Source organism: Coregonus lavaretus (assembly GCF_964263955.1).
Source record: "Coregonus lavaretus genome assembly, chromosome: 21".
Lineage (NCBI taxonomy): Eukaryota > Metazoa > Chordata > Actinopteri > Salmoniformes > Salmonidae > Coregonus > Coregonus lavaretus.
Window position 1 is genome coordinate 9,993,814 of NC_140008.1, and position 15,555 is coordinate 10,009,368.

The window sequence follows — 15,555 nt, forward strand, 5'->3', positions numbered from 1 at the left end:
CCTTCCTCATGATGCCATCTATTTTGAGAAGTGCACCAGTCCCTCCTGCAGCAAAGCACCCCCACAGCATGATGCTGCCACCCCCGTGCTTCACGGTTGGGATGGTGTTCTTCGGCTTGCAAGTTCCCCCTTTTTCCTCCAAACATTATGGCCAAACAGTTCTATTTTTGTTTCATCAGACCAGAGGACATTTCTCCAAAAAGTACGATCTTTGTCCATATGTGCAGTTGCAAACCATAGTCTGGCTTTTTTTATGAAGGTTTTGGAGCAGTGGCTTCTTCCTTGCTGAGCGGCCTTTCAGGTTATGTCGATATAGGACTCGTTTTACTGTTGATATAGATACTTGTACCTGCTTCCTCCAGTATCTTCACAAGGTCCATTGCTGTTGTTCTGGGATTGATTTGCACTTTTCGCACCAAAGTACGTTCATCTCCAGGAGACAGAACGCATCTCCTTCCTGAGCGGTATCATGTCTGCGTGGTCCCACAGTGTTTATACTTGCGTACTATTGTTTGTACAGATGAACGTGGTACCTTCAGGCGTTTGGAAATTGCTCCCAAGGATGAACCAGACTTGTGGAGGTCTACCTTTTTATTTTTTTCCTGAGATCTTGGCTGATTTCTTTTGATTTTCCCATGATGTCAAGCAAAGAGGCACTGAGTTTGAAGGTAGGCCTTGAAATACATCCACAGGTACACCTCCAACTGACTCAAATTATGTCAATTAGCCTATCAGAAGCTTCTAAAGCCATGACATCATTTTCTGGAATTTTCCAAGCTGTTTAAAGGCACAATCAACTTAGTGTATGTGAACTTCTGACCCACTGGAATTGTGATACAGTGAATTATAAGTGAAATAATATTTCTGTAAAACAATTGTTGGAAAAATTACTTGTGTCATGCACAAAGTAGATGTCCTAACCGACTTGCCAAAACTGTAGTTTGTTAACAAGAAATGTGTGGAGTGGTTGAAAAATGAGTTTTAATGACTCCATCCTAAGTGTATGTAAACTTCCGACTTCAACTGTACATAACAGATTGTAACAGTGTTATGGTGACAGAAGGGGAGTGTTTAGACAGAGAGGATAATGTTCTGATGGATTACAGGACCAAGCTGCATGTGTTTTCCTCCTGGAGGGCACAGTTCGGATGACAGAGAGACTACAGAGACACCCTGCCCATCTCACACTGGCACACACACACACACACCATATCCTTCCCTCTGCCACCCTGGAGACCACAAACACTCAACAAAAATCACAAACAGGCAGTTAAACATTGAGAAGACAGAAAAACAATAGTGCAGCCACATGCTCTCCCTCTTTCTCTTTGACTTTCACACCCAGATGGTGTCATATTGAGCGAGGGAGGAAGTGGGCGGAAGAGGCTCCCATTCATGTCCGAATGGGGAAATAAGAAAGGAGGGATAAAGGAGGGGTGAGAGGTCAAATCAATAAGTACCCTCTGTAAGGTGAAGGGAGGAAGCAGTGGGAGTGGCTGACGTCTATGCTCCCCACATAGCAATAGGCACTGACAAATGGCAAGGTTTCTCAGTGTAGATCAATCAAAGGGGTACGTTGTCTACCCCACAGCGAGGGACAGACTGATAATATGATCTCATCCCTTTTATGAACCGATGAGATCAGCTGCTAGGCCTAGAACACCCAGGGGGGCGGGGGAACATCAATGACCTCATCCATCCGCCCAGGTGTAAACAAGCCTGTGATTGGCTGGCTGGTCGGCAGCACCTGACTGACTCATGGGGAGGCAGGGGATATGAGCTCCAACTTAATGAGTGAGCTCATTTGGTTTTTATGACACTGCCTTGGGTCCCATGGGTTTGTAATGAAGAGACCTACATATGCACAGTGCTGTTGGTCTTGAAAAGTCACCTTTCCTTCTCTCCTTTCTTCCCTGACCACCAGCTTAGCAATAAAAGGAGAGGAAAGCATTTAAGATTATAGGTCTGTAATAACATGAGCTAATAACAGATCGGAATGTGACCTCGGAACATTGCTGTCGTCAGCAAAATCTCTGCACATTTGCTGCCCCATCCCCCCCTCGCCCCTCCCCCTTGTGTCAGTCCACCTCCTCTCAGGTTAGCCTAAAGAGTCAGTGTGTGTGACTCATATGAATCATAATCATATCTCTGAGAGAGGAAGTAGAAGTGAACCGGTCTTCTGTGAAGGTGAAAGACATGACGAGACTGTCTGTACGCGCAAGAGTCTGCTTCCTGTGCCTCAAACTTTCCCTTTGCTCTCCTTCCTCCATCCTTGGTAGCTGCGCCATTTCAGATCGCTGATCATCGAATGAGGGGTACAGCTGCCAAGCACACTGCAGCACCCAGCCAATTACACAGCTATGCAGGCAGGGTTGTGTGTGTGTGGAGAGGGAGAGAGAGAGTGAAAGTGTGTGGATAGAAAGTAAGCAGTCAGGAGAGTGTGAAGGTTTGAGGCGAAAAAGAGAGCACGAGAGAGAGAGAGAGCACGAGAGAGAGCGAGAGCGTGAGAGTGAGAACGAGAGAGAGTAATCATAGGTGCAGAACATTGTGTATGTGAGGCATTTTAAGGACTTGCCTGCCTACCTACCACCCCTATCTCCCTCGCTTGGGACAAACTCCATGAACAGGAAGTGAGATGCCCAGGCACTTCCTCTGTCCCTTAGTCTGTGCATTATTTTCCTAGAGTCCCTCAGGGAGGGGCACAAAGCTACTGTTTCTCCCCCTAACCCCTATTCAAAGGACCTACTACCCATACTTGAGTCTCCTCTATGACATTGTTGTTGTTATTCCGTTGTTGTCCTACCTTCCTCCTTCATCTCATCCCACTGCAGGAGTAAGAGGAGATGTGAGAGGATGACATTGAATCATCCAGCAGCATTAGCCAGCCACAAAAAGGCCAAGTTTTCATGGTGTGTCTGTGTGTGTGTGTGTGTGCTGATGGTGCAGATCTAAATGTGGAGGTAAGGTTACAGCAAGACTGTCTCTTCTCTCTCCAGGTGCGGACTGGCCATCTGGCATTTCTGGCAAATACCAGATGAGCTGGTCCATTTTTAGCCCAGTGGGCCTGTCTAAGTCAGATTTTCTTTGTGCAAAATTATCATTATCTGGCTAATAATTTGGACCTTAAGCAAAAAAATTGCCAGTGAGGGGGCCCTCGAGAAAAAAATAAAATGGTCCGGTGTGTTAGAAATGCCAGGGTTTTCTGGTCCCAGTCAGGGCTGTGCACACACACACTTGGCTGTGCAGTACAGTCTAGTGCAGTGTAAGGCCAGGTGAAAGGTGTGAAGGACAGCAAGTCTGTCAGTCTCCTAATCTGAACTGACCAGTAAGACTGGGCAAATCCAGTATAATAATACATTTACATCATTTAGCTGTATGCATGTGGCTTACAACACCTCAGACTGAGACCAGCAAGTTTATGGTGATTCAAGTGGGGAGAACCTCAATTGATGTTCTTTATTCTTCGCCTCTTTCTCAAAACCCATTGAATGATAAAGTCAGAGGTCCTTCCCCTCTGACCTCATCGTCCAATGGGTTTTGAGGAGGTAAGAAGACGAGACACGAGAAATCAAGGAAATGCAATTGAGATTCTCCCATGGAGGTCGCTCTGTAATCTTGACTCAACAGGAAAGTAAGGAGGAAATGGTTGGCAATTGAAGTAGAGTCCTAGTCCAGGCCCCTCCTCCACTACTATATTCTGCCTTCCATTACTTCTGCAATGGTTGAGGAACAGAGCCTAGAACCTTCTCCACAGTCTGCTCCAAGGTCCCCAACCCACACCCCAGGTCCTTGACCAGACAGACAGGGTGTGTGTCTGTGCATCATGGTCCATTTAAGCCTATGGTGCAGTCAGTCAGTTAGTCAGTCACCAGATGACTGTCCCATCAGCAACTATAGGTAAAGAGCCATGCCATTATTCAGCTTAATGGTGGACTTTTTCAACCACTTACGTACAGTGGGGGAAAAAAGTATTTAGTCAGCCACCAATTGTGCAAGTTCTCCCACTTAAAAAGATGAGAGGCCTGTAATTTTCATCATAGGTACACGTCAACTATGACAGACAAATTGAGGGGAAAAAATCCCGAAAATCACATTGTAGGATTTTTAATGAATTTATTTGCAAATTATGGTGGAAAATAAGTATTTGGTCACCTACAAACAAGCAAGATTTCTGGCTCTCACAGACCTGTAACTTCTTCTTTAAGAGGCTCCTCTGTCCTCCACTCATTATCTGTATTAATGGCACCTGTTTGAACTTGTTATCAGTATAAAAGACACCTGTCCACAACCTCAAACAGTCACACTCCAAACTCCACTATGGCCAAGACCAAAGAGCTGTCAAAGGACACCAGAAACAAAATTGTAGACCTGCACCAGGCTGGGAAGACTGAATCTGCAATAGGTAAGCAGCTTGGTTTGAAGAAATCAACTGTGGGAGCAATTATTAGGAAATGGAAGACATACAAGACCACTGATAATCTCCCTCGATCTGGGGCTCCATGCAAGATCTCACCCCGTTGGGTCAAAATGATCACAAGAACGGTGAGCAAAAATCCCAGAACCACACGGGGGGACCTAGTGAATGACCTGCAGAGAGCTGGGACCAAAGTAACAAACACACTACGCCGCCAGGGACTCAAATACTGCAGTGCCAGACGTGTCCCCCTGCTTAAGCCAGTACATGTCCAGGCCCGTCTGAAGTTTGCTGGAGTGCATTAGGATGATCCAGATAAGGATTGGGAGAATGTAATATGGTCAGATGAAACCAAAATATAACTTTTTGGTAAAAACTCAACTCGTCGTGTTTGGAGGACAAAGAATGCTGAGTTGCATCCAAAGAACACCATACCTACTGTGAAGCATTGGGGTGGAAACATCATGCTTTGGGGCTGTTTTTCTGCAAAGGGACCCAGGACGACTGATCCGTGTAAAGGAAAGAATGAATGGGGCCATGTATCGTGAGATTTTGAGTGAAAACCTCCTTCCATCAGCAAGGGCATTGAATATGAAACGTGGCTGGGTCTTTCAGCATGACAATGATCCCAAACACACCGCCCGGGCAACGAAGGAGTGGCTTCGTAAGAAGCATTTCAAGGTCCTGGAGTGGCCTAGCCAGTCTCCAGATCTCAACCCCATAGAAAATCTTTGGAGGGAGTTGAAAGTCCGTGTTGCCCACCGACAGCCCCAAAACATCACTGCTCTAGAGGAGATCTGCATGGAGGAATGGGCCAGAATACCAGCAACAGTGTGTGAAAACCTTGTGAAGACTTACAGAAAACGTTTGACCTGTGTCATTGCCAACAAAGGGTATATAACAAAGTATTGAGAAACTTTTGTTATTGACCAAATACTTATTTTCCACCATAATTTGCAAATAAATTCATTAAAAATCCTACAATGTGATTTTCAGGAAAAAAAAATCTCATTTTCTCTGTCATAGTTGACGTGTACCTATGATGAAAATTACAGGCCTCTCATCTTTTTAAGTGGGAGAACTTGCACAATTGGTGGCTGACTAAATACTTTCTTCCCCCCACTGTACAAGTAAGCAAAACATTTTTTTCCACTTGTGTCGAGGCTTGCCAAGCCAAGTCCAATTGAGCTCTATTTGAGTGAGAGACGACAGAGTTTTGGGCCAGGGGATATGGAGTATGGAGGAGTGAGGTGGTTTAGGACAGTGTACCCCCAACAGTACACATTTTATTGTAACCCTGGACAAGCACACCTGATTCAACTTGTCAACTAATCATCAAGCCCTCATTGAGCTGAATGAGGTGTGTTTGTCCGGGGCTACAACAAAACTGTGTACTGTCGGGGGTACTCGAGGACCAGGGTTGGGGAACACTGGTTTAGGAGAACACAGCCCTTGTTGAGCTCTCAGTACTGTAGAATGGGCCAGGCCTGCCAAAGATAGCCTAATGAGAGACACATGGCACACACACATGCTCTCTCTCTCAGGGACCATTGTTCTAGTGTCTAGAGCCTCGGGTCCTGAATGTTCCAAGCTGTAGTCACTAGTCACCCTCTGTGGCATCAACAGTGACAGGACAACAACACATTTCTGCATTGCCCAAAAACACAGACACCCAAATCCTGAGGAAAAGCGAAAACATCTTATAAAACAGCATTCATGGCATCTTTATCTCATGTTTTATTACAGTCTGCCTCTCCCCCTCGCTACAACCTTAGAGAGGAGATGACCGTTAGGTCAGGAAATTGCCAGGGACCTCACGATACCATATTATCATGATACTTAGGTGCCGATACAATATGCATTGCGATTTTCACGATTCTATATGTATTGCGATTCAATACTGTGATGTCATTGCGATTTTATGTTCCAAACATATTGCTCACTATACATCTGCTGCAGAGAGACAGAGCATGAGAAAAAGTTCTGAAAACATGTTGGCTCACTATTTAAAAAGAAGATGGAGAACAAGCTATAGGATGAAAAATACTCGAGTTTTTGCGCAGGTATAGCCGACTAGCGCTAGCTAACGCTACCTACAGTAAAGAATTGTTATATATATATATATATATATATATACAGTGGGGAAAAAAAGTATTTAGTCAGCCACCAATTGTGCAAGTTCTCCCACTTAAAAAGATGAGAGAGGCCTGTAATTTTCATCATAGGAACACGTCAACTATGACAGACAAAATGAGAATTTTTTTTCCAGAAAATCACATTGTAGGATTTTTAATGAATTTATTTGCAAATTATGGTGGAAAATAAGTATTTGGTCAATAACAAAAGTTTCTCAATACTTTGTTATATACCCTTTGTTGGCAATGACACAGGTCAAACGTTTTCTGTAAGTCTTCACAAGGTTTTCACACACTGTTGCTGGTATTTTGGCCCATTCCTCCATGCAGATCTCCTCTAGAGCAGTGATGTTTTGGGGCTGTCGCTGGGCAACATGGACTTTCAACTCCCTCCAAAGAGTTTCTATGGGGTTGAGATCTGGAGACTGGCTAGGCTACTCCAGGACCTTGAAATGCTTCTTACGAAGCCACTCCTTCGTTGCCCGGGCGGTGTGTTTGGGATCATATTCATGCTGAAAGACCCAGCCACGTTTCATCTTCAATGCCCTTGCTGATGGAAGGAGGTTTTCACTCAAAATCTCACGATACATGGCCCCATTCATTCTTTCCTTTACACGGATCAGTCGACCTGGTCCCTTTGCAGAAAAACAGCCCCAAAGCATGATGTTTCCACCCCCATGCTTCACAGTAGGTATGGTGTTCTTTGGATGCAACTCAGCATTCTTTGTCCTCCAAACACGACGAGTTGAGTTTTGGTTTCATCTGACCATATGACATTCTCCCAATCCTCTTCTGGATCATCCAAATGCACTCTAGCAAACTACAGATGGGCCTGGACATGTACTGGCTTAAGCAGGGGGACATGTCTGGCAATGCAGGATTTGAGTCCCTGGCGGCGTAGTGTGTTACTGATGGTAGGCTTTGTTACTTTGGTCCCAGCTCTCTGCAGGTCATTCACTAGGTCCCCCTGTGTGGTTCTCGGATTTTTGCTCACCGCTCTTGTGATCATTTTGACCCCACGGGGTGAGATCTTGCGTGGAGCCCCAGATCGAGGGAGATTATCAGTGGTATTGTATGTCTTCCATTTCCTAATAATTGCTCCCACAGTTGATTTCTTCAAACCAAGCTGCTTACCTATTGCAGATTCAGTCTTCCCAGCCTGGTGCAGGTCTACAATGTTGTTTCTGGTGTCCTTTGACAGCTCTTTGGTCTTGGCCATAGTGGAGTTTGGAGTGTGACTGTTTGAGGTTGTGGACAGGTGTCTTTTATACTGATAACAAGTTCAAACAGGTGCCATTAATACAGGTAACGAGTGGAGGACAGAGGAGCCTCTTAAAGAAGAAGTTACAGGTCTGTGAGAGCCAGAAATCTTGCTTGTTTGTAGGTGACCAAATACTTATTTTCCACCGTAATTTGCAAATAAATTCATAAAAAATCCTACAATGTAATTTTCTGGATTTTTTTTCTAAATTTGTCTGTCATAGTTGACGTGTACCTATGATGAAAATTACAGGCCTCTCTCATCTTTTTAAGTGGGAGAACTTGCACAATTGGTGGCTGACTAAATACTTTTTTCCCCCACTGTATATATATCAATATGTAACTATCTATTCCCCCCCCCCCCCATCACTAATGCCCGTCCTGCTCGACCTCCTGCTGGATAACACACACACTGGCCTCAAGTCTTAGGAGAAAACAGACAGAGGAACCACTGGGCTAAGCTCCAAACCAGGCAGGCGTCAGATACAGATAGGCCTACAAATGAAAAGAACCGTGGTGTATAGGGCTGAGGGCTAATTGAATTGTACCATTTCCACTGTATTAGGTTAGCCTGCCCTCCACTCACACTGATCCAGTGTTATATCAGTCCTGTGTGGAGGGCCCAGGTTAAAGTGCGCGAGTGTGTGAGTGTGTTCAGGTCAAACAGGGCATTCTATCAACCGTTCTACCATCATACAGACCTACAGCCAAGGCGAAGGTTAAAATAGGCTACAACTTACTGAGAATCTGACTACTCTTTCTGTGGAGCTGTGTCTGTCCAATACAGCAAAAACATGCTTCAGTTTACCTGCTGCTTATACCATATTCCCTTCTCAATCTATGCGCTCTGTGTCTCACCCTTAAAGTGATCATCTGGCAAGCACCTGTTTTAATCCCAGACTGACAGGAAGCTCATCTGTGTGTGAGAGACACAGAGAGGGGGGCACAACACAGGACATATAGCACACGGTTCAAACAAATAATTTGGAGCAGGAAAATCATCATGACGTGGGTTGAAAAAGTAAGACTAAGAGTGAAACTTTTGTGGTCAAAGCAGAAAGCAAAGCACACAAAGCTACTTTAGTTTTCAGCTATTTCTGTCTGAGAGTTGGGACTTGACTGGGGCTAAAGTCAACAAGGACCTTGTCCATGTGGGTGTTTCCAAAACCAACACTCATCAATCAAACTGACGACATCACTGCCAAACCCCCTGATTGGCTGACAGAGCTGCCAAGGTAGACAGGAAGTAGTGCCAGAAATAGAACTGATAGGTCATTTTACTTAACGACCCAATAAGGCGTCAGCGCCAGGAGCCAAATCCCACCTCAGGACTGGTGATAATTGCCCTGTAAAGAAAAACTACAGTTTCTGGAACTGGGCCGTGCTTTCACAGAGCTACTTTGTGTGTTTTTCCTATAGGCGTGCGCACACACAGTCATGTGTTCGGACACACACGTGAACAGAAACACAAAGGGCAAGCTGTTCTTTACGCTAGCTAGGTGGATGGAGCGAATGTAAACAGAGTTCTGAATCGCACAGAGAGGGTCTGATGGTCTAATTCGATGCAGGTTTACAGGTGTTTGTGTGTTAGGGCTGGGCGGTATACCGTATTTTACTATATACCAGTATTGATGCACCTACCGGTTTGGGTTTTGACTTTACCTTGTATAACGGTATTTCAATGTTTGGTTTGTAAATATGTTACCCACTCTGCTGTGTGAAATAATGTCCGTTTTTATAGTTTACTCCGTTTGCTACTTGAGTCGTCTCTCTTCCACTCACACCAAGCCCCGCCCCCTGTCACTCAAGGAGAGCAGTTTTTGCGCAACCACGAGTCACAACAACCACCTGTAGTGACAACCCGCATGGTGAATTCTGCAGATTCTGGTGACAACGATGCAGATTTCCACTTTGCTTCTTAATGTAAATCCACGAGCGTTATAGAATTACACTATTAGTTTTTGCCTCTGTGCAAACTGCTAGTTTGTCTTTTCTTAGCAAGTTGTGGCTAAAATAAATACTTTAGCCGGTAATGCTAATCGCTAGTTAGCCGGCTAACTAAATATACTCAGAGCAAACGTAGCTAGCTACATTTGGTATCAGGCTGTATTAGCTAGCTAGCTACGTTTGCTCTAAGTACATTTAGCTAGCTAGCTAGCTAATACAGCCTGATACCAAACGTAGCTAGCAAGCTAATACAACCTGATACCAGTGCTGGTGTTGGCCTAGATAAGCATGTTTGTACAACGATATATTCTAAATCAAGGTGGAATAAGCAAAGCATTAATATTTTAGCTACATCAAAGCTACAGTAAGAGAATACGTTTAATGTAATATTAATTAGGGTCCACTGGGAAACATTAAACAAAACTTTGGTTCCTACCCCAATAACCACTCCCTGGCTTTTTCATTCGTTGTCATGTCAAACACTGTATTCAAAGTGCCCACTTTATTCCAACTTTTGGTTGAAGTTTCATTGAACAGGACACAACAATCAGAATGGACATAGCCCCATTAGAAACACTTAGAATGTATGCGTTGCCACCCTAGGGACATGCACTACTCATAAAGTATATTTATAACTTTTATTATTCAAAAACACTGTCATAAATGTGAAAAATATTGTGATATGATATTTTGTCCATATTGTCCAGTCCTAGTGAGCATGTGTGTTTGCTACAGTCACCATCAAACCCTCCATAAGGAGCTGATGTTTATATATAGCCGTAGTGCAGCTAAAGCTAGTCCCACAACCATATAAACTCAGCAAAAAAAGAAACGTCCCTTATTCAGGATCCTGTCTTTCAAAGATAATTCGTAAAAATCCAAATAACTTCACAGATCTTCATTGTAAAGGGTTTAAACACTGTTTCCCATGCTTGTTCAATGAACCATAAACAATTAATGAACATGCACCTGTGGAACGGTCGTTAAGACACTAACAGCTTACAGACGGTAGGCAATTAAGGTCACAGTTATGATAACGTAGGACACTAAAGAGACCTTTCTACTGACTCTGAAAAACACCAAAAGAAAGATGCCCAGGGTCCCTGCTCATCTGCGTGAACGTGCCTTAGGCATGCTGCAGGGAGGCATGAGGACTGCAGATGAGGCCAGGGCAATACATTGCAATGTCCGTACTGTGAGATGCCCAAGACAGCGCTACAGGGAGACGGGAGAGACAGCTGATCCTCCTCGCAGTGGCAGACCACTTGTAACAACACCTGCACAGGATCTGTACATCCGAACATCTCACCTGCGGGACAGGTACAGGATGGCGGAAACAACTGCCCGAGTTACACCAGGAACGCACAATCCCTCCATCAGTGCTCAGACTGTCCGTAATAGGCTGAGAGAGGCTGGACTGAGGGCTTGTAGGCCTGTTGTAAGGCAGGTCCTCACCAGACATCACCGGCAACAACGTCACCTATGGGCACAAACCCACAGTTGCTGGACCAGACAGGACTGGCAAAAAGTGCTCTTCACTGACGAGTCACGGTTTTGTCTCACCAGGGGTGATGGTCAGATTCGCGTTTATCGTCGAAGGAATGAGCGTTACATGGTCTGGGGCGGTGTGTCACAGCGTCATCATACTGAGCTTGTTGTCATTGCAGGAAATCTCAACGCTGTGCGTTACAGGGAAGACAATCTCCTCCCTCATGTGGTACCCTTCCTGCAGGCTCATCCTGACATGACCCTCCAGCATGACAATGTCACCAGCCATTCTGCTCGTTCTGTGCGTGATTTCCTGCAAGACAGGAATGTCGGTGTTCTGCCATGGCCAGCGAAGAGCCCGGATCTCAATCCCATTGAGCACGTCTGGGACCTGTTGGATCAGAGGGTGAGGGCTAGGGCCATTCCCCCCAGAAATGTCCAGGAACTTGCAGGTGCCTTGGTGGAAGAGTGGGGTAACATCTCACAGCAAGGTCTGGCAAATCTGGTGCAGTCCATGAGGAGGAGATGCACTGCAGTACTTAATGCAGCTGGTGGCCACACCAGATACTGACTGTTACTTTTGATTTTGACCCATTATTCAATTTCTGTTAGTCACATGTCTGTGGAACTTGTTCAGTTTATGTCTCAGTTGTTGAATCTTGTTATGTTCATACAAATATTTACACATGTTAAGTTTGCTGAAAATAAACGCAGTTGACAGTGAGAGGACGTTTCTTTTTTTGCTGAGTTTATAAGAGGGGGGAAAGAGCTCTTCCACAGCTCTAGCCAGAGCTAACCCACAGCTATCTGGTAGCATGATGCTAGGTCAACAACACTCTTTGAACCCTCAAGAGCCAGTAGGAGTAGTGTAAAGTTGCTCCTAGACACTGCTACAAGGTCTGTTGTGTGTTTTCCCCCTTATGGTTCAGGTTGCGATTTAGAGAAGCTGAGCTGATACCAGATCTGTGTCCAAAACTGAACGTGGCCGAGGTAACCGTGCTATGCTAACTAAGCTAGCTAACATGGCCCAAGTAACCATGCTAACTAAGCTAGCTAAGTAAACAACAACTGTTTCCCCTCCCAAACCTAGGACCCCTTTAACTGTATGAGAAGTTCAAAGTCTAGCTAGCAGACTACATCAGTGCTCTGCTGTACCTAACAGACAACAGAGAGGCCTTGGGAAGGAACACAGTGACTGTGTGTACAAACAAACACAAACGGAGACCATCCGGGAGATTGGGCTGGCTACATGTCATTCCTCCTCTAACCAGCCTTAACCCTGTGCATACCTCAGTCTCTGGCCCAGTGCCATTCCTCCTCTAACCAGCCTTAACCCTGTGCATACCTCAGTCTCTGGCCCAGTGCCATTCCTCCTCTAACCAGCCTTAACCCTGTGCATACCTCAGTCTCTGGCCCAGTGCCATTCCTCCTCTAACCAGCCTTGACTCCTAACTCAAGGAGGGTAAATCACTACAGGGCTCTGGCTCTGTACCATTCTGCCACAACTAGCCTTTGCCTGCTCTCTTCTTGTCGATCTGACTAAAGCCAAATCTGTGCTGCTAAAACGTCTCCTCCAAACCACACCGCAGAATCAGAGAAACACAGAGAGAGAGAGAGAGAGAGAGGGGGGGGGGGGGGGGGGCAAAGCCACAGAGCAGTTTTAGCCACAGAGGGGCAGGGAGAGGGAGAAGTCCAGGACCAAAATTAAAACCAAAAGTTACAGCGATACAACCAGGAATAACAAACAACAGCGAGAGAGAGAGAGAGAGAGAGAGAGAGAGAGCGAGCGATAGAGAAAGTGACAGCAAGATAGAGACAGCGAGATAGAGGGGTGAGCAGAGCAAGATTAGCTAATTACCTATAGAAGAAGCAGTCACAGCAGACCAGAACCCCCATCCAGCTGGTATTAGAGACAGTGGCAGGTCTGTGAGGGTCCCACCCAGCTCTTTCGCTCAGTTTCGCTCTTCCCCCTCTCCTTTTCTACTTCTACAGGTGAAGGAGGGGCTCTGTCCCAGCACACTTCTCTCTCACACACACACCGCAGTAACTGGCTTCTCACGAACTGCGTCCCCCACACACTCAACGGTCCAATCAGCAAACAGGCAACCACCGATGAACGTCGGCAGCGTGTTACAGACAACCTCTCACAACAACTTGAAGCCCGTTCAAAGTGTCTTCCTCGCTCTCCTTCTCGCTAGAACTACTGCAGCCTGCCTCTTTCCTCCCCTCTCCATCCCTCACTCTCTCTCGCTCCCTCCCTCTCTCTCTCTCAGGCTGGCTCCCACTTGAAAGGTGGGAAGATTAGCTTGGAAAACAGACTCGCATAAACAAACTGCTGACTGCTGGGTAGGACAGGGCAGACTGCAGGAGAGAGAGAGTAAGAGAGAGATGGCGAGACTGCAACAGAGAAAGAGAGAAAGGCACACAGGAAGGCTCTGGCAGCAATCTCTGCCATCTGTATTCCCTAAATAAGGACTAAACACTTGACCACACACACCATGGTCCATGGCCCGTGATGTGAACGGGCAAAAGCGGTCAGGGAGGAGCGCCCTTCTCAAATCGAACAGTAATTTGCGCCTCTCGGTCATGTTGTCAACAAGGCAGCACGGTGCATCGTCCAGAAACAAACATATTTTTTCAATAAAATATGTTCGAATTTTCAAACTTCTTTTCATTGAAAAGGCAGATAAAGCGTTATCCAAAGTAACCACTTTTGCATGTGAAAACACAGAATCCTACTCATTACTCCACAAGCTTAATTACGTCACTTTTGTTTGAGCCAAATTTGACGTGGGCTTTGAACGGGGCACCTGGCTCACGCCTGGGAGGCAGCCCGGTTCCAAAACGAATGCAATCAACTTTCACCCTTTGCAAAACAGCGCTACCTGGGCCACATTAATCGAATCCCCTCATGGATGCATCAGCAGAAAGTGAGAGTGGCTAGAGCACACCCCCAGGATTGTAGCCAATCACAGAAGAGCTCTGTGACAGTCAGGTGGGCATACAAGATTAAGGACACTCTCCTTCTCCCTCCAGCTCACCCTTTCCTTTTTTCACTCATTATTTCTCTCTCTTCATTCTCTCTCCTGTCCTCTCCCTCCCTCTGGACTGCAGTGCCCCATTAGGTGAGTGTGAAAAGTGTGTGTATAGAGTGAGACAAAGCGATTCACCTTCATAAGGCCATATTGCATTAGAAGTAGCCTGGAGTTGTGTTGTGATTTAGTTACCAACTCGTCAGCGATTGGTCAACAGTAGAGATTTTTCAATGAAGTGCTTGTTGTCATTCAATGAGAATCGACTCGTCCTTCGCACATTTTTCCACTTCAGAAATACTGCACCAAACATCCTAGTCAGATGCTAAATTGCGTGACTAAGATCTCCCCGGCAAAAACTTTAAAATGTATGACATATTTCTTGAGTCATCTTAGATTAATTCTGACTGTTGAGGAAGTGTATACTGGCTACGGCGTCTCAAAATGGACATACAGTACTAATGCTGCTTTTTTCTTGTTTTTCAGCTGGTCGAGCTGAAGCATTCTCTCCCCTGGGTCTGTGTGATGCAGTGTGTGCTCACTGTGTGTGTGTGTGTGTGTGAGCGAGAGAGCAGTGGAAGTGTCTCTGGCTGATAACAAGGCCAGGGGGAAAAGGGTGCCAGAGGGAGAAGGAAGGAAACTGCCATTACATCAACACTCATTTTCAACAAATAAAACTGTGTGAGAGCATGCGTGTATAAAACATTTATAATGTGTGTGGTATGCTTGTTAAACAATAGAGTGTGTATGTGTTTAGTCAAAACATCCACATAAAGAGAAAGACAAGGAACTGGGCACAATAGTTACATGGGCCGGATTTAAGAATGAAAATGGCAGGAAGTCTGCTTGGTTTAGAGATGAGGAGGAAGACTAAACAAGTCTATTCATTAAAAATGTGTGAGTTGAAGACATACATAATGAAGGAGAGGATAAGAGAGAATGAACCACTGCCCAGGGAGAGGAGAGAGAAAGAGAACTCATGGCTGGGGTTCTAATGGCCCTACTAGGCAGTGGGCAATCATGTCAACTGAAAGTGGGTGAGGAGACACCACACACCAAAGTTGCTAAGTGATGAGGGGAGGAGAGAGGGGGATAGATAACACACAAAAGTGAAATAAACAATTTCATATGTTTCCCATTACAATAAAGAACTCCATTTAATTGAATTGAGAAAGCGAGGGGGGGGGGGAGACCACCCCTCAAGCCTGATATTCAGTTTTCTACACAGCTCAAACTGCCCGCCACCCAATACACGTCGGCATCACAATAGCAAAGGTCG

At 45.5% G+C, this 15,555-nt stretch overlaps 1 protein-coding gene across 3 annotated transcripts in view; it reads right to left on the bottom strand.

The window, feature by feature from the left end:
* The window catches only part of LOC311148870 (MOB kinase activator 2-like), a 102,140-nt gene that overhangs the window by 47,821 nt on the left and 38,764 nt on the right, over window positions 1-15,555 (bottom strand). Inside the window, exon 1 of one of the 3 annotated variants that reach the window (XM_084185866.1) lies at window positions 13,103-13,205. The exons of the other annotated variants lie outside the window; for them this stretch is intronic. Within the exon in view, the coding sequence (XP_084041992.1) occupies window positions 13,103-13,140 (38 nt within the window). The 5' untranslated portion in view covers window positions 13,141-13,205. Of the gene's footprint in view, window positions 1-13,102; window positions 13,206-15,555 lie in introns of those variants that run through there. 3 annotated transcript variants of the gene reach the window in all.